The 18,759-nt window shown below is 45.1% G+C and overlaps 1 protein-coding gene across 1 annotated transcript in view; it reads left to right on the top strand.

Moving 5' to 3' along the window:
- The window catches only part of LOC141174586 (solute carrier family 22 member 20-like), a 39,428-nt gene extending 38,383 nt beyond the window's left edge, over positions 1-1,045 (top strand). The window contains exon 10 of the mRNA XM_073659528.1: positions 779-1,045. Within this exon, the coding sequence (XP_073515629.1) occupies positions 779-863 (85 nt within the window). The 3' untranslated portion in view covers positions 864-1,045. The remainder of the gene's footprint in view (positions 1-778) is intronic.
- The last annotated feature ends 17,714 nt before the right edge of the window (positions 1,046-18,759 follow it).

Here is an 18,759-nt window from a genome sequence, read left to right as displayed (position 1 = left end):
TAACTTTATAGAAAATTTTCACAAAACTAATATTTTTGGTAATGAAAGAATATCGGCATTGACGATAAAATAAAAGTTTTTTTAAAAGACCGTGACCATTTACCTTTGCTTAGTACAGGATTATAGAATACCTTATATTGATGAAAAGCCTTTAAGAGTAACAGTTGTTTTCATTTTTATTTCATAAATCAATAATACACATGAAAATAAGAAATTTTGTAATATATCTTATCAGAGAAATATACTTCTTTCTCCTCCTGGATTGATTTTTCACTCTCGATTTGTGGGTAAAATCTGTATTCAGTGAAGACAGATTTTCCCATTTCTGACATAGGAGATGACAGTTGGTGCTTTTACAATTTAATGGAGAAAAGAGCAAGTTCTCCTGAAACAACAGTTAAAATTCTCCATAGAACTTTATGAGCACCAACTGTCCTCTCCTATTTCAGTAATGGAAAAATCTGTCTTCACTGAAGACAGATTTTACCCATTGGGAATTTTGAGAATGACTGATCATTAAAGGAGGAGAAAGAAGCGGATTTCTCTGATAAGATATTTTACAAAGTTGCTTATTTTCGTGTGCACTATTGATTTATGAAATAAAAAAAATAAAACATTGGTTACTCTTTAGTTAGCGGCCATACACATAGCAATTGAGCTAGGATAAAAGCCTCTTCCAAATCAGGGATGATGATGGAACATTGGGCATTTGATTATAGGAAGCGCTACTTCATTTGTTCTGAAGAACATGTAATAACTTAATCTGTTCAATCCTCAGGCACAAAGATATTCCATTGGAAGCAGAAGAAATAGAGAATGAAAAATGGATTCATAAAATCCATTTAAAAGAAATCTCCTTATAACTGAACAGTGCGGTGAACCCGAGGAGGAAGAACTTGGGATATTCTGTTCAGAGGAAACTGCTTCATGGAATGATTGGACTATCCATGGTGGAAATGGAAGACTCAGAACCGAGCTTGGAGGAAGTATCGACGGTTATCCAGTATTATATATACTAGTAGCTGCTTCTAGTGAGTTATATGAATTACATTGTATATTGTCTGTATTTATTCAAAGAATGTTCGTTAAATTGAAATTAGAATTTTTTTAAATTTTGTTTTCAATGTTTTTCTTAAATATTTTAATAAACACGAATAAAAAACAAACAAACTGTGTCTTTATTAATGACGAGAAAATAGAAGGACAGGAAGGATAGTCTCCCACTCTTCGGCCATGACTTGTCGCAAGAGAAGAAGATGCCTGACGTCAATGAATGAGCAGAAGATCAAGCTTCTTCTTCGCTTCCAGACATGTGCAATGTTCTTCTAAAGCTGAGAAGCAGACACCCGGCTTCAGAGGAACAATGACCTGTTGTCATGCTAGGTATGGGAAAGACCCAGCATACGACAATAAGAAAAGGGGGGAAGCTCAGCAACTAGGGAAAGGGAGAGTGGAGACCCCAAGGCAGATCTAACACCACCCTGACTCCCCTATTGTCCCTAAATAGGTTCCGCAACTATCGCCGAGTAGGAAACCTAATACCTAACTGTCCCTAGAGCTAGGCCCTAGGTAGGGAGGGGGCGGGGTGAGCACTAGTCAGCCCTACTGTAACTAAAGACAAACCAGGGAAACAGACAAGGGGATACACATAGCTTTGAGAAGACACCAGAGAAATCACGACAAAGATCACAAAGGAACTCCAAGGAGAATCCAGCCAATTGCCAGAGCTTCATACCCGAACAGAGGAATTTACTCTATCACCAGCGATTCTCTGGAGAAACTGGGTGTTATTTAAAGGTCCAGCAAGGGTGTGTTAATTAGTAGCAGAAAGTGGAGATCACCGCTGGGTCCTAGAGAGGGAGGGATGATGAAAGGATCAAGAAGGTGTCTCAAGGCCAAGCGCAATGACCTTCTACAGCTGGATCCAGAATGACTGTCTGTCAAACCTGACACACCCTTAACACCTGTTGGAAAGAAAGTCGCAGGCAAGCGCAATATTTGCAGGGAGCTGGCGATGAGGTTGACTCTTGCAAATCATGTTGTCACTCCCACAGTGGCTTGATAACATGCTGAGTGAGACGAGTAGTCTGGGGAAACTAACGCCCTGTCCACTAGTTGAAAGGTTAATTTGCATATTAAAAATGGACTGTAAAATACTTTTTTTTAAAGATCTGTTCATGTGTCTAACAGTATGAAAGGACTGGTAGGCAGGGTGCTTATACAGGGAGATAAAAATGCTGGTGGTTTGAGGGACATGGGGGACCTGTCATGTTCCCTTTAATAGATGGGTCAATTTATGACAATAGCTTCCACTTAAGACGAGGACAAACTATGTGAGAGGTAATCGCGCATGAGGATAGTTACAAATTAAATGATACTTAGGAACTAAAATAATAAGTTATCCGGGGCTGCCATATTCTGCCAAACTTTGATTTGTTAATCATTGAGTAAACTTGATAAGTGCTGCAGTATTGCAGCCAGATATATTATTCTCTGAAACGCCCAGACATTTCAGAGAGGATATACTTTGAGGATCCAGGATGAGATCACAGCCAGAGATGAGACTAGTCCAGCGCGGCCCCCGTGTGTGTCGCTCTAGGTGATTAACAGATCTCGCCTTACAGTGGGTCCGAAAAGTATTCAGACCCCTTTACATTTTTCACTCTTAGTTTCATTGCAGCCATTCGGTAAATTCTAAAAAGTTCATTTTTTATCATTAATGTACATTCTGCACCCCATCTTGACTGAAAAAAAAAAACAAATGTAGAAATTTTTGCAAATTTATTAAAAAATAAAAACTGAAATATCACATGGTCATAAGTATTCAGACCCTTTGCTCAGACACTCATATTTAAGTCACATGCTGTCCATTTCCTTGTGATCCTCCTTGAGATGGTCCTACTCCTTCATTGGAGTCCAGCTGTGTTTAATTAAACTGATAGGACTTGATTTGGAAAGGCACACTCCTCTGCATCTGTCACAAAAAGAAGGGAAGCAAACCCATGAAAAACCTCTATCATTCATACACTGGCTACCCAGACTCTCCCTCCTGGACTGTCTACAGATGTTAACTCCTTAGCAGCTGCAGCACTAGAAAACTCAGTATTCCTCATAGGCACACAGCACACCTACTGATAAATTGCTGGAAATGAACAGACAACTAAAACATAGATAAGTGCACTGAACATAAGTACATGTATGGGCTGGAAACACACAAATCTTACATGTCATTATCTTCCTCTAGCAACACTATGGCATGGCAATGAAATACAATGTCATATAGAAACATACAGTGCAAAGGAACAATGTAAAATCATAGGGGCAACATGCCCAATGTAATAACATCCACACTTTCAAGAGGGTGGGCTAAAGGTTATTGAGCCTTGGGATTCTGAGTGGTGGCTAAACGATAAGTAGTGGAAACTTTTTACTGTGTGCTGCACCAGGTTACAGATAGAAGATTCCCTCTGCGACTGTCCTGGGCAGAGGAAAGTGGCCATCTGTAAGGAAAGGAGGAAGAGACCATCTAGATCAGGGGTCTCAAACTCAGCTGGGCATATTGGCGCACACGGAAAAACATTTAATTTGGGGGGCCGCATTATTTGCATGACAAAGTGACATTTTTAGTGATACCATTTTATTTTCTATACACCTTTTGAACTGGTCCTCATCTTGTAGACATGGTCTCCCATCCAGGTCCCCCATATTGCAGACATGGTCTCCCATCCAGGTCCCCCATATTGCAGACATGGTCTCCAATCCAGGTTCCCCATATTACAGACATGGTCTCCCATCCCGGTCCCCCATATTGCAGGCATGGTCTCCCATCCAGGTCCCCCATATTGCAGACATGGTCTTCCATGCAGGTCCCCCATATTGCAGACATGGTCTCCCATCCAGGTCCCCCATATTGCAGACATGGTCTCCCATCCAGGTCCCCCATATTGCAGACATGGTCTCCAATCCAGGTTCCCCATATTACAGACATGGTCTCCCATCCCGGTCCCCCATATTACAGGCATGGTCTCCCATCCAGGTCCCCCATATTGCAGACATGGTCTTCCATGCAGGTCCCCCATATTACAGACATGGTCTCCTATCCAGGTCCCCCATATTACAGACATGGTCTCCCATCCAGGTCCCCCATATTGCAGACATGGTCTCCCATCCAGGTCCCCCATATTGCAGACATGGTCTTCCATCCAGGTCCCCCATATTGCAGACATGGTCTCCCATCCAGGTCCCCCATATTACAGACATGGTCTCCCATCCAGGTCCCCCATATTGCAGACATGGTTTCTCATCCAGGTCCCCCATATTGCAGACATGGTCTCCCATCCAGGTCCCCCATATTGTAGACATGGTCTCCCATCCAGGTCCCCCATATTTCAGACATGGTCTCCCATCCAGGTCCCCCATATTGCAGACATGGTCTCCCATCCAGGTCCCCCATATTGCAGACATGGTCTCCCATCCAGGTCCCCCATATTGCAGACATGGTCTCCCATCCAGGTCCCCCATATTGCAGACATGGTCTCCCATCAAGGTCCCCCATATTACAGACATGGTCTCCCATCCAGGTCCCCCAAATTGCAGACATGGTCTCCCCTCCAGGTCCCCCCTACTGCAGACATGGTCTCCCATCCAGGTCTCCCATATTGCAGACATGGTCTCCCATCCAGGTCCCCCATATTGCAGACATGGTCTTCCATCCAAGTCCCCCATATTGCAGACATGGTCTCCCATCCAGGCCCCCCGTATTACAGACATGGTCTCCTCTCCAGGTCCCCCATATTGCAGACATGGTCCCCCATCCAGGTCCTCCATATTGCAGACATGGTCCCCATATTGCAGACATGGTCTCCCATCCAGGTCCCCCATATTGCAGACATGGTCCCCCATCCAGGTCTTCCATATTGCAGACATGGTCTCCCATCCAGGTCCCCCATATTACAGACATGGTCTCCCAACCAGGTCCCCCATATTGCAGACATGGTCCCCCATCCAGGTACCCCATATTGCAGACATGGTCTCCCATCCAGGTCCCCCATATTACAGACATGGTCTCCCATCCAGGTCCCCCATATTGCAGACATGGTCTCCCATCAAGGTCCCCCATATTACAGACATGGTCTCCCATCCAGGTCCCCCAAATTGCAGACATGGTCTCCCCTCCAGGTCCCCCCTACTGCAGACATGGTCTCCCATCCAGGTCTCCCATATTGCAGACATGGTCTCCCATCCAGGTCCCCCATATTGCAGACATGGTCTTCCATCCAAGTCCCCCATATTGCAGACATGGTCTCCCATCCAGGCCCCCCGTATTACAGACATGGTCTCCTCTCCAGGTCCCCCATATTGCAGACATGGTCCCCCATCCAGGTCCTCCATATTGCAGACATGGTCCCCATATTGCAGACATGGTCTCCCATCCAGGTCCCCCATATTGCAGACATGGTCCCCCATCCAGGTCTTCCATATTGCAGACATGGTCTCCCATCCAGGTCCCCCATATTACAGACATGGTCTCCCAACCAGGTCCCCCATATTGCAGACATGGTCCCCCATCCAGGTACCCCATATTGCAGACATGGTCTCCCATCCAGGTCCCCCATATTACAGACATGGTCTCCCATCCAGGTCCCCCATATTGCAGACATGGTCTCCCATCAAGGTCCCCCATATTACAGACATGGTCTCCCATCCAGGTCCCCCAAATTGCAGACATGGTCTCCCCTCCAGGTCCCCCCTACTGCAGACATGGTCTCCCATCCAGGTCTCCCATATTGCAGACATGGTCTCCCATCCAGGTCCCCCATATTGCAGACATGGTCTTCCATCCAAGTCCCCCATATTGCAGACATGGTCTCCCATCCAGGCCCCCCGTATTACAGACATGGTCTCCTCTCCAGGTCCCCCATATTGCAGACATGGTCCCCCATCCAGGTCCTCCATATTGCAGACATGGTCCCCATATTGCAGACATGGTCTCCCATCCAGGTCCCCCATATTGCAGACATGGTCCCCCATCCAGGTCTTCCATATTGCAGACATGGTCTCCCATCCAGGTCCCCCATATTACAGACATGGTCTCCCAACCAGGTCCCCCATATTGCAGACATGGTCCCCCATCCAGGTACCCCATATTGCAGACATGGTCTCCCATCCAGGTCCCCCATATTACAGACATGGTCTCCCATCCAGGTCCCCCATATTGCAGACATGGTCTCCCATCCAGGTCCCCCATATTGCAGACATGGTCTCCCATCCAGGTCCCCCATATTGCAGACATGGTCTCCCATCCAGGTCCCCCATATTGCAGACATGGTCTCCCATCAAGGTCCCCCATATTACAGACATGGTCTCCCATCCAGGTCCCCCAAATTGCAGACATGGTCTCCCCTCCAGGTCCCCCCTATTGCAGACATGGTCTCCCATCCAGGTCTCCCATATTACAGACATGGTCTCCCATCCAGGCCCCCCGTATTACAGACATGATCTCCACTCCAGGTCCCCCATATTGCAGACATGGTCCCCCATCCAGGTCCCCCATATTGCAGACATGGTCCCCATATTGCAGACATGGTCTCCCATCCAAGTCCCCCATATTGCAGACATGGTCCCCCATCCAGGTCCTCCATATTGCAGATATAGTCTCCCATCCAGGTCCCCCATATTACAGACATGGTCTCCCATCCAGTTACCCCATATTGCAGACATGGTCCCCCATCCAGGTCCCCCATATTGCAGACATGGTCTCCCATCCAGGTCCCCCATATTACAGACATGGTCTCCCATCCAGGTCCCCCATATTGCAGACATGGTCTCCCATCCAGGTCCCCCATATTACAGACATGGTCTCCCATCCAGGTCTCCCATATTGCAGACATGGTCCTCCATATTGCAGACATGGTCCCCCATCCTGGACCTTGTCTTGCAGACATGTCCCCCATCCAGGTCCCCATGTTGCAGACATGCCCCCCATCCAGGCCTCCCCCCATATGGCGCGCAGGGTCCCCCCCATACTGAGCACAGGGTCCCCGTCCCCCCATACTGCGCACAGGGTCCCCGTCCCCTCATACTGCGCACAGGGTCCCCGTCCCCTCATACTGCGCACAGGGTTCCCATCCCCCCATACTGCGCACAGGGTCCCCATCCCCCCATACTGTGCACAGGGTCCATGTCCCCCCATACTGCGCACAGGGTCACTGTCCTCCCATACTGCGCTCAGGGTCTCTGTCCCCCCCATACTGCGCTCAGGGTCCCCGTCCCACCATACAGTGCTCAGGGTCCACGTCCCCCCATACAGCGCTCAGGGTCCCTGTCCCTCCATACAGCACTCAGGGTCCCCGTCCCTCCATACTGCGCTCAAGGTCACCATCCCCCAATACTGCGCACAGTGCCCCCCCCCATACTGAGTGACCTGTGCTGTATTTCACATGACAGAGAAAAAAAAAAGATTCTCACCTGTCCTCCGTTCCTTTCTTCACCTGTGGCCCGCAGGCACAGACCCATGTAACGATCGCGGCTCTCTCCAGCAGCCGCCAACATCAGAGCTGTAATGCAGAGTATTGCCGCCAGAGACCGGCTCTCTGCACAGCAATACCAGTGTCAGCCGCTGGCCTACCAGAGGCCAGCAGCTGACATCTGCGCATGGCAGTGATGCCATACGCCGCTGCGCTGGGACGCAGTTCCTGTCAGGGAGGCAGATAGGGCCCAGAGTGCATAGAGAAAGGACCTGAGGTCCAATGTGCGCAGTTCTGCATTCTTGAGTGTCCATATAAGTGTGGTGCCCCTGCGGGTTCAGTCGCCACAGAGGTACTGCATCTCACCCAGAGGTGTGGTACCCCACATTCAGGTAAGGAGGGAGTACTACCCGGGACCCACACACCCGCATCCAATACACTCCACTTCAGTAGGGAAGGGCGAGATTGCTCCTAAGGGAGACCACAGTCCTTGGTCCCTAGCTGGAGGGTGGAACCATGTAGTGGGTGTGGGTGGAGGAAGTAGATCAGGGGAGCACCGTCAGTAGGAGTATAAGAGGGAAGGGAACCATCTAGAAGCAGTCAGTACAGAGGAGAGAGAGTTGGAGCAGGAGGTCTGGAGGAGCTCTGCTCAGGAGGAGTGGAGAAAGGTGCAGGGCCCAGTCTGAGAGGCCCAGGAGGAGAGACTGAGAGAAGAGAGGAGCAGTGAGGAGGGCTCCAGGAGGAACCGAAGGGATCCCAGGGGCATGGCGAGTACGGATGCCACCCGTGCACCTGAATCAACACGGACGTGGAGGGATCAGCCCGCAGAGGGGACCGGCCCCTAACTAGTGGAGAATAATCAGGCTCAGCTAGATAACCGGAGGCTGCTGCATTTTCAAGGTGCTGCAGCCAACAACCACAATTACATCGCCGAAAAGGTGGCCACATAGTGTCCAGGGGACTGCACGTCGCCCGACAAGACCCGAGGCTACCGGCTTGGGACACTGATTGTGAGGCGCAGGGCAGGAGGGTGAGAGCCAGCGCAGGGAAGACGACCGGGAAAGGCACATAGAATGGGGTCCCGTTTTAGTACTCCTGAGAGACTTGAGAGATTGCTGAACCCCTTCCTGGAGGACACAGGACGACGTGGGAGGTTACACACTGGCCCTTGTAACCTGGAGTGTTGAACAACTGTGAGTAAAACCTGAAGGCTGCACCCCACTGTGTCCTGCAATTATTGCTGCGCCATCACCAGCCCTGCACTACACAGCACCAACAACATCTACCTCATAGCATCACTATATTCTGCCCTGGAGCTAAGCTCTGCCTGTGGAGAGCTGAACCAACTCTGCTGCATCACCATCAGCTCCAGAGGATCTGTACCGCAGCGGCGGCCCCATATAGCCGCATACCACAGGTGGCGTCACGAACATTATCTCTAAAAACTTTATTCCCCTTTTACTTTCCCATTAATTGACAGCCCTGGGTCACAGACCGGGTCACTGCCACCGTGACCTTCCTCCAGCATTGACCGGCCTGGCTACCGAGTACCCCACGGCACAGGGGGTGCGTCAAAAGTGAGAGGAGACTGGGAGGAAGAGACAGCGTGATCAGGAGCAGAAACGAGGAAGAGTGACAGAGATAGAGTGACTTACTGGTGACAGGTCCTGGGAGAGGACGCCTAGAAGTAAGATCCAGAGTTAATAACTCCAAAAGGTAACAAGCCTAGACAGGATGGAGTTTTGGAGAAGAAGAGGGTGCCTTGGGCGGGAGTTCCAGAACGTCCGCATCAGAAAAGATAAGTACTGGCCATACTGGCAAAGTTTTTCCACTAAGGGGAAAGAAGACGCAGAACTGTGGGTTAAGTAAAGGATTCTTGCTAGCTGAACTGTAGAGTCGAGCTGGGTTGTAGTGAAGTAGTGAGGAATAGTGAAAGCAGAGGACAAGTGAAGAGAAAGAAGAGAAAGGGATTGCATTGGTTGAAGGGAAATGTTATGCTTTGTCAAGGAAACTTTTGAGAAGATATGTAACCGCCAGGGCCAGACTGGAACTGAAACTCAGCCCTGGCATTTGAGAGCACACAGGCTCACCTGGTGTATGGTGAATGTGAAATATTTTCGTGCACTTGTGGGCTATGGCTGATTTGGGAATATGTCACATTTTTTAAATAAAAATTGCTGTAAACTTCACTTTATCATCGACAGACAAAACTGAATTGACATAATGTAGGATATAAGTTTCCCTCCAGGAAAATGTTAATTTCTTTCAACTGGAGGGACGGACATATTTGTAATAACTCCATGAACCCAAAACCGCTGTTTGATAGTACCAGAAAAGTGAATGAGATTTCTGAAATCTCATGGAAAAGCAGTTTATTTTTTCCTTGCAGATTTGAAACAGTTTCTAATCTTTCAGCAATTTTCAGCAATTTTGCAGCGTTTTTCATCCTTTATAAAGAACGGGGAAAAATCTCATAAAAAAAGCAGCAATATCAAGGCGATTATCCTGCCAAGAAACACGATATTGGTGCAGAAATATCTGCAGCAAATACTGTGCACATATGCATGCCATATCATGATCAGTAAACATTGCAGTCTATGGGCTGTTATCTTTACTAGATACTGACTTCAATTATCTTGAACAGGAGAAAGGTGCATTTACACCAGCCGACTGCAGCCATTATAACGGCTTTCCACCACTTTGTCATGTAAGTATGGGATTTCCACAGTTGCGGTTACGTGCGGAGTAGATTCTCATCATCTTCTCTCATTGTTCTGCTGAGTAAAGCAGATAAAAATCTAGTGAGAACATGTCCACAAATCACATTCCGGCAGTGAGAACCGCTCCAACCGATAAGCAGAGCCGGATCCTAACATTGTATATACTGCGCACTGTCAGTTATTCCGCAAGCTGTACTGCTTACTGACAGTTTGCTTTGGGGTGAAAACACCTTTAACGGCTGTGAACATATCAGAATAGATGTGCCGGCCATTCTTCCCTTTTTTGCTTATATTTTATGTTCTATAGAGTTCCTCAGTATATTTATAGGTCATCCCCCATTATCTTTTTCATCTCTCCTTACAAGTATGTCTTAGATAAAATATGGTAATAAGTAGCACATTAGACACTTTTATAATGGATAGTGTATAATCACTGCATATTTCAGGGTTATGTGCTCCTGAGGACTAATTGGTGCTGCCTTTTTCAGGCGAAACCTGGTTGTGACCTCGCATAATATGGAGCTAGCTGGTCTCACCTACCAGTTTGGGTCACAGGTCTTTTTTCTGTTTGCTTTGAGGTTAGCTTTCTGAGCTCTGCTGCATTGCTAAATCTAAAAACTCTGATTGTGTTAGAACTGCTGCACCCAGTAAACTAAGTGATACATCATTGGATTCAGCTTCTCTTTACCTACATTATGCTGCTCTCAGATGAAATAGCAAAAACTTCTGACAGATTCCCTTTAAGTAAAAATGATTTTAACTCCGCAGCTGAATCTAAAAGTAATGGATCAAGGCAATAAATAAGGGATAGTGATTCAGCTCACCCATGTTGAACTAGCCAACGAATCCTCAGCTCCTGCTTGGTGGTAGCAATAGGAAAATATAGGGATATCCAGCTGTTTTTTGGATAAAATATTTTAAAACAATTTTATTAGTAGAATTCAATAAAAACAGAACATTCCCAGTACTATAGAAAAAATGTGAGACCTTTTCCAAAATGTTCTGCTTTTATTCTGTTCTACTAATAAAAAAAAATTTTATCCAAAAAATGTCTGGATATCCCTACCTTTTCCAATGGATCAAGGCACCCTCCAAACTGCATATGTTTATTATTAACCTCTGACATTATAATATTACAAAAGGATGTGGAAAAAATCCTGTAAGGGCAAACACATGTCAGATGAAGTTTAGTAATAATAAATGCAGAGTAATGCACCGCAATGGGAGTAATCGTACTGCTGCATATAGATTAAATGTAAATATATTAGAGATTACAGAACAGGAGGAGAACTTGGGCATTCTGGTTACAAGTAAGCTGAGCAGCAGTACTCAATGTCAGGCAGCTGCAAAAGCAAAGAAGATTTTAGGGTGTATAAAAAGAGAGATAAAATCCTGTGCTCCAAATGTATTATTACCCCTCTATAAATCCCTCGTAAGGCCACATCTTGGATATGGGATCCAGTTTGGGCTCCACATTTTAAAAAAAGATATTTGGAATTTAGAGTCAGTTCAAAGGCGGAAACTAAATTATTACACTATTACAAGATCTCATTTACATGAATAAATACATATGTGGTCAATGCATAGTACTGGCACATGACTTATAACTTTCCAGGACCTTACAAATGGTAATGACACATTTTGTTACACATGGAGGAAAGTCAATTCTGGCAGCTAAATAGGAAAGGGTTCTTTACAGTTACAGCAGTCAGACTGTGGAATGCCGACCACAAGAGGTAGTAATGGCAGACACTATAGCAGCATTTAAAAAAGGGCTGGATATTTTTTTTAACAAAACAGAACATTGTGAGTTGTAAATAATCTAATAATAGAAAATGTAAAACTTTAAAGATAGTTTTAACTTTATGGTCCTAGGTCTTTTTTCAACCTATATAAGTATGCAACAATGTAGAATGTACATTACGAAAATGCTTGAAACGCAATTCCCTATAATATTATTTTACAATAATTTTTGTAAACTGCTAGTTATAAACCCAATCTCTGGATATAAAAAGTGCAAAACACTCCTGAAAAACATGCACGTTTAATCTGTCATCTGTATTTCTTATGGTGCCTAAGTGAAGCCATAATGATAAGGAGCCTGCTTGGTAACAAAAGCAGATATTTGCCTTTATAATGAAAGTGAATTACCAATGATGAAAGGTTTAATAGTTGGGCCCGGCATCAGTAATAGCCTTTGTAGTAACCATAACGACAGTTATGAGATCATAAACAAGTGTCATAAAGAAGATTCCATAAAAGAATGGCACGCTGCCATGATCAGTGCCATTACTGATGCGCCTGAGGACCTTGAGCTTGACCACCCCACGTAATGTGCCAACCTTGTTGTAATTTGGAGGTTCTAGCAGGGAAAGGGGTTGTCTGCTTTAGACACCCAAGGGCATAGGAAGGTAACAGAAGGGGTCCCCAACACAGGATTCCCTTCTGTTACCCTCTACATAGAGCAGCTCTCCTTTGGGAGTTCAAGGACGGATCTATGACTTTAATGGGTGATAAATTGGGTGGGGGAGGAGGATGGGGGGAGGGGTATTTTTCCTATTAGGGGTTATCCAAAACATACAATCCCTGCAACCAAGTGTCCAACTTTTTGAGACTTGGACCTGGATCTGTAAGGGAGAAATGGTAGATCCATCTGGACATTCAGATCAACCAAATTTGTTCTAGCAGTCAATGTGGTGACAGATATCGCAGCCAGATCTCTCCCACATCTAGTTTAGCACATTTATATTTATTTGTTATATTATTCTCTGTAATTATGGTAAAATGTACAAATTCTAAAACTCTGCAGTTATATCTGCTATATATTGGCACTAACTCTCTAAGCCCAAGGGAAGGGCAATCCTCCAGCCATGGTTCTCTAGAGGTTTCCTCCACAGGGGGTTTTCCTCTCCTGAGCGCTGGTGGGTGACTCTTCGTGAGTTGGGGGTTGTGCCATTTTCGGTGTCGTAAATTTAAATAAAGTTGAGAACTTTTGACACCTAATTGCAATGCTTCGTGTATTCATTTTCTGTGCTCTTGTCTGATTCATTTTATTTGGGAGTCGGGTTCCATCACATATCACTGAGTGATACATCTGGACATCTACCACCAGCAGTTTTGCCCCAGAGTTGCCCCTGCTCTGGGGAGTATGATGGAGCAGAGAAGACAAGAATTACAGCACAGCACCTGCAAGTGTGCACTCATCTTCAGAATAAGGACTTCTATTACAGTATTACAAGCAGCTTCCTCGCCTCATTCACACAGTGAGTATTTAGGGCAGTAATTTACATCAGTATTTGTAAGCTAACAACCAGAGAGGAACAACCACAGAGAAAAATAATAACTGAAACACTTTCACCTCTTTCACCTGTGTTTTGGATCCACTTCTGGCGTCTGTTAACAAATACTGATGAAAAATATCGCCATGTAAAAGTGCCCTAAATCCTTACTGACTGATTTCACAGTTTGAGTTGCAGTGAAGCAGCAGAGGTTGCAAGAGCTAAAGGAGTTTTCTGGTTTCAAACCCCCCTGTCCCCCAGTTGCCATTTTAAAAACAAACAAACTGTACTTTCCTCACCCTCCTCAGGAAAGGCTGTGCAGCAAATGATCACTTCTATGATAACGGCCTCCCTATCTGCTGCAAGTTCTGCTGCATATCTTCATGCAAAAAAAAAAACATATTACAGTGTATTACAGTTCCAGAAAAGTGGATGACATGTATATAATCAAAAAGGCAAAAAAATTCAGCTCAGCCATAAGTAGATCCATGCACATAGACTTGTAATGCAGCGAGAGGAAGGCAGAAGCAAAAAACAGTGATTCAGCATCAGAATCTTCTATTAAAAGCCAAACTTTATTATGCAAAAATAGAGAAAGGAAGTTGCAGCTTCATCTCTAAAAACCATAAAAAAAATTATGCAAAAATGTCTTAATCATTGCATATTTTTGCTTCTGACATGTATGTAAATCTCACACCCCTGGGCCTTTTTAACACTAAAGAATTTGAAATGAATTGAGTTTTTGAAATCTGCAGGGTCACTTTCTCTTGCAGTTAATATGTGTTTTGCGGGTTTTCCCCATAGACTTTAATGAGATGCAGAAAATCAGCATATAAAAAATGCATATATGTTTCTATTGCGTTTCTGCAGCAAAAATGGATGTAATTCATGCAACATTATCAATAAAGCTTTATCAAACCTCAGCAGGCAGGTTGTTTAGTTTTGTTTAAAACACGATATAAAAAATAAAAAAGCGAAAATGAATTTTAAAAAAAATGCGATGAAAACACATAAAATAAACACTCAAAATGCAACAAAAAACCCACAAGAAACCTAATATAGCTAATTGAATGATGGAATCCTGCAGAAAATGTGGAGTCAAAAACTCACCAAATAATCACAGTGGAAACAGCCTTAGGCCACGGCCCCATTATCAATATTTGGGCAGTATTTGGTCAGTATTTTTTCTCAGGAGTGGGAGCCAAAACCAGGTGAGGAACAATCAGAGAAAAGGTATAATAGAAACAAGTCACCAATTCTGCATTTGTCACCTACTCCTGGTTTTGGCTCCCACTCCTGAGAAAAAATACTGACCGAATACTGATAGTGGGGCCGTAGCCTTAGAGGGTAATTCTGCTGATTGTGAGACAGGGGTGATTAAACACAAGTCTGTTTTCCAATGGGAGAGAATTCGTGGTCTGAATTATAGGGCTTCTCCAGCTAAAAAAAAAAAACAAACAACAAAGTATTTTGATATAAACCCTTGAAGAATACTAGGGAATATAGGGGTGTCCTTTGTCCATGATCCTCTTGACAAAGAACATGTCTTGCTCTTGCCTCCGGACGGCTGTTCTGTCCTGCAGTAATCAACAATCCACGTATATGAATAAGCGCTGTATAATACATCCATTCTGTGGTGCTAAATGACAACTGAGCAGACCTCTGGCAGCAAATTATGTTTTTTTCCACCTAATTCAAGAGTAGCATTGTATGTAGACAGAGACCCTGATTCCAGTGATGTGTTACTGGGCTGCAGGAGATTATCACTACAGGACTAGTAAATCTGCTGCCATGTAGTCCTCCATATTCAAGAGCTCTGTATAACCCCGTCCTCACTATTGATTGGCTGCTTTCTGCTTATGTACACAGAAAGCTACCAATAGTGGTGTGGGCGGGGCTATACAGAGCTCAGCATTCAGAGAACTGCTAGAGGCTCAGTGGTTAGCACTGTTACTTCACAGCGCTGGGGTCCTGGGTTCAAATCCCACCAAGGAAAACATCTGCAAGGAGTTTGTATGTTCTCCCCATGTTTGTGTGGGTTTCCTCTGGGTTCTCCGGTTTCTTCCCACATCCCAGAGACATAGTGATATGGAATTTAGATTGTGAGCCCCAATGGGGACACTGATTATGATGTCTGTAAAGCGCTGTGGAATTAACCCCTTCACCCCCCGGGCCATTTTCCGTTTTTGCGCTTTCGTTTTTTGCTCCACTTCTTCCCAGAGCCATAACTTTTTTTATTTTTTGGTCAATATGGCTATGTGAGGGCTTATTTTTTTGCGGGAGAAATTGTACGTCTGAATGACACCATTGGTTTTACCATATTGTGTACTGGAAAATGGGGAAAAAATTCCAAGTGCTGTGAAATTGCAAAAAAAGTGCAATTCAACCGTTGCTGTTGTTTTTTTTCTACCATGTTCACTAAATGCTAAAACTCACCTTATTATTCTCCAGGTCATTACGAGTTCGTAGATACCAAACATGTTTAGGTTGTTTTTTTATTTAAGTAGTGAAAAAAAATTCAAAGTTTGTTAAAAAAAAAAAGTTGCCATTTTCCGAGACTCGTAGCGTCTCTATTTTTCTGGATCTGGGGTTGGGCGGGGGCTTATTTTTTGCTCGCCGAGCTGACGGTTTTATTGATACCATTCTGGAGGTAGATACGATGTTTTGATCGCCCATTAATCTAGGAAAAATGGTGGAAGAGGATGAGGGAAAAGCCAATCTACTAAATGCTTTCTTCTCTACAGTATATACCAAGAAAATCCCATGACAGATGACATGATCAAGGATACCAAAATTTTCCATTAAATGTCACCAGCTTAACCCAACAGAAAGTACAACACATTCGAAAAATCACTAAAGTAGACAAATTAAAAGACCCGGATGACATACACCCCCGAGTGCTGCAGGAATTAAAGAAGCACTCCTCCTGCCATCAAAGGTTTTATCCTCTTAATATACTGCAATCATCATACATCATACATAGCACTGTGTACTTACAATTGCTCATTTTGCTCTTCGACCCAGCTAATTATTCTATTTTCCAATAGGTCTATGATTAAACACTGACCAGCTGAAGCCTTCTAAGCGCTATGTAGAAACAGGAGCACAATTTTCTCTGCACAAGTAATGTGTCACTGCAAAAGTCTATGGCTGGGGGGGGGGGGTGAGCAGCTGGGTCAGGAGTTGAAGAGGGGAATGATTCATGCAGGGACAAGAGACTTCCCGTTTCTACATAGTTCAGGGAAAAGAGAATAATTAACTGGGTAGAAAGCGAAAATGAGCAATTGTAAGTGCACAGTGCTACATAATATAATGATTGCAATTCATTAAGAGTATTAAAACTTTGATGGGAATGCTTCTTTAAGTACCGTGATAGACAGATCACTATTTCTAATATTCAAGGATTTGTATTATAACAGGGTCTGAATCATAGGACTGCCGGCGGAGTCACGGCGGTAACTCACATGCCTCCTCACTGCCGCCCTACTTAGCGCTGTCACCACGCGTCTTCTCTTTGCCTCAGGCCGGCTCGCTGAGTTTTGCCTCCTGCAGCACTGCTGCATATGAGTCTGTTTCCATTTGGCTTTAGGGGTGTGTGGCCAGTCTCTGCAGGAATTTAACCCTGCTGTGTCCTGCAGAGATTAGGCTCCTTGGCCTATCCTGTGCAAGCCGGCTTTATATTAGGCAACTCCTCCCACCGCTGTTGGCCCAAACGTTGGTTCCTACTCGGTTTGTTCTGCTACTGCCCTGTTAGTTCATGTGTGTTTTGTTTCTCCTGTTGTTGACCTGGCTCATATACCCGTCCTGTCTAACCTCTCCGCTCCTGACCTCAGCTACGTATCCTGAACCTGTGCTGCCTGCCCCAACCTCAGACCATTATATCTTGTTCTTTGCCCTCCTGTACCAGGTACTCGCACCTCTGACCCTCTGGCCTGCTGCTGCAGTCCTGGGGACTGACCTGGAGATGGTACCTGGTGTCTACCGGCAGCGCAGCCTATCCTCACCTCCAGAGACTCTGGTTAAGACCCCAGTAGACACCTAGTCGCACCCCTCCAGGGTAAGCCCAGCCCGTGGCACAGTGGGTCCACCTCCGCCACTGTTACATTCACCCTCCAGCGTTACAACCGCATGGCAAATATGGTACCAATATTTAAGAAGGGGACAACATCTGAGCCTGGAATTTATAGACTGGTAAGCTTAACCTCTACTGTGGGCAACATCTTTGGGGGTTTTCTAAGAGAAGCTATCTTGGAGTATCTCAATAAGAATAACCTAATTTCCCAATATCACCATATGTTTATGAGGGATCTGTCCTGCAAACTAATCTGATCAGATCCTATGAGGAGGTAAGTTCTAGATTGCACCAGGGAAACACAGTGGATGTTGTCTATCTGGACTTTTCAAAGGCATTTGACACAGTGCCACACAAAAGGTTGGTACATAAAATGACAGCAATGGGACAAGGGGAAAATATGTGTAACTGGGTTAACAACTGGCTCAGTGATAGGAAACAGAAAGTGGTTATTAATGGAACACATTCAGATTGGAAATAGAAAAAAAGTCAGCGCACCCACAAAGACGGAGTCCAATGCACGGAAACCTGCAGCGTCACAGGACAGGTAAAAGCAGAGGAGAGGGTAATTCAGCATCCAGATCTTCATATAAAACTAATATTTATTCAATTTTGATTTAAAAACACACAGGTTAATCATGTGTGGCAGGGGACAGAGGGGGGGGGCAAACATGCATGCATGATTAAGAACATCGGTTTGAAACGCGTTTGCCAGTGAACATATTTGCGCCCCCCCCCTGCCTTTTCAGGATTTTTGGTGGCAATCCTTATTTTGGATGTTATATGATAAACCTGGTTGTTGTTTTTTTTTTTTTTTTTTTTTAATAAATATCAGTTTTATATGAAGATCTGGATGCTGGATTACCCTCTCCTCTACACTGAGATTGGGTCACAGTTAAAAGTGGGGTGTCATAGAGATCAGTAATGGCAGGGGTGGACATATCGCACTGGGGCCCTGAGTTGGAGGGGTCCCACAACAACGGCGCACTTCCAACTGAAATGTATTGCGATGCAGGGAACCCGCCAGATCCCTACGCTGCCATATACGCCGCTGGCCAATCAAAGGCTGACAGCTGATGTCCGCGTGCCCCTGACAGGGGGAACATGGCAGTGACGTCATGCACCATGGCTCGCACGCCGAAGATCATGTGTAGCAAGATGGGAGAAGCAGATCAGAGGCAGGAGCTGCTGGACAAAACAGAGGACAAGTGTTTCACCTAACA

This window comes from Phyllobates terribilis, unplaced genomic scaffold (genome assembly GCF_046119375.1).
Source record: "Phyllobates terribilis strain yellow unplaced genomic scaffold, ASM4611937v1 Scaffold_13__5_contigs__length_258822181, whole genome shotgun sequence".
Lineage (NCBI taxonomy): Eukaryota > Metazoa > Chordata > Amphibia > Anura > Dendrobatidae > Phyllobates > Phyllobates terribilis.
The sequence above is the reverse complement of the archived record's forward strand: the minus strand, read 5'-3'. Positions and strand labels throughout refer to the sequence as shown.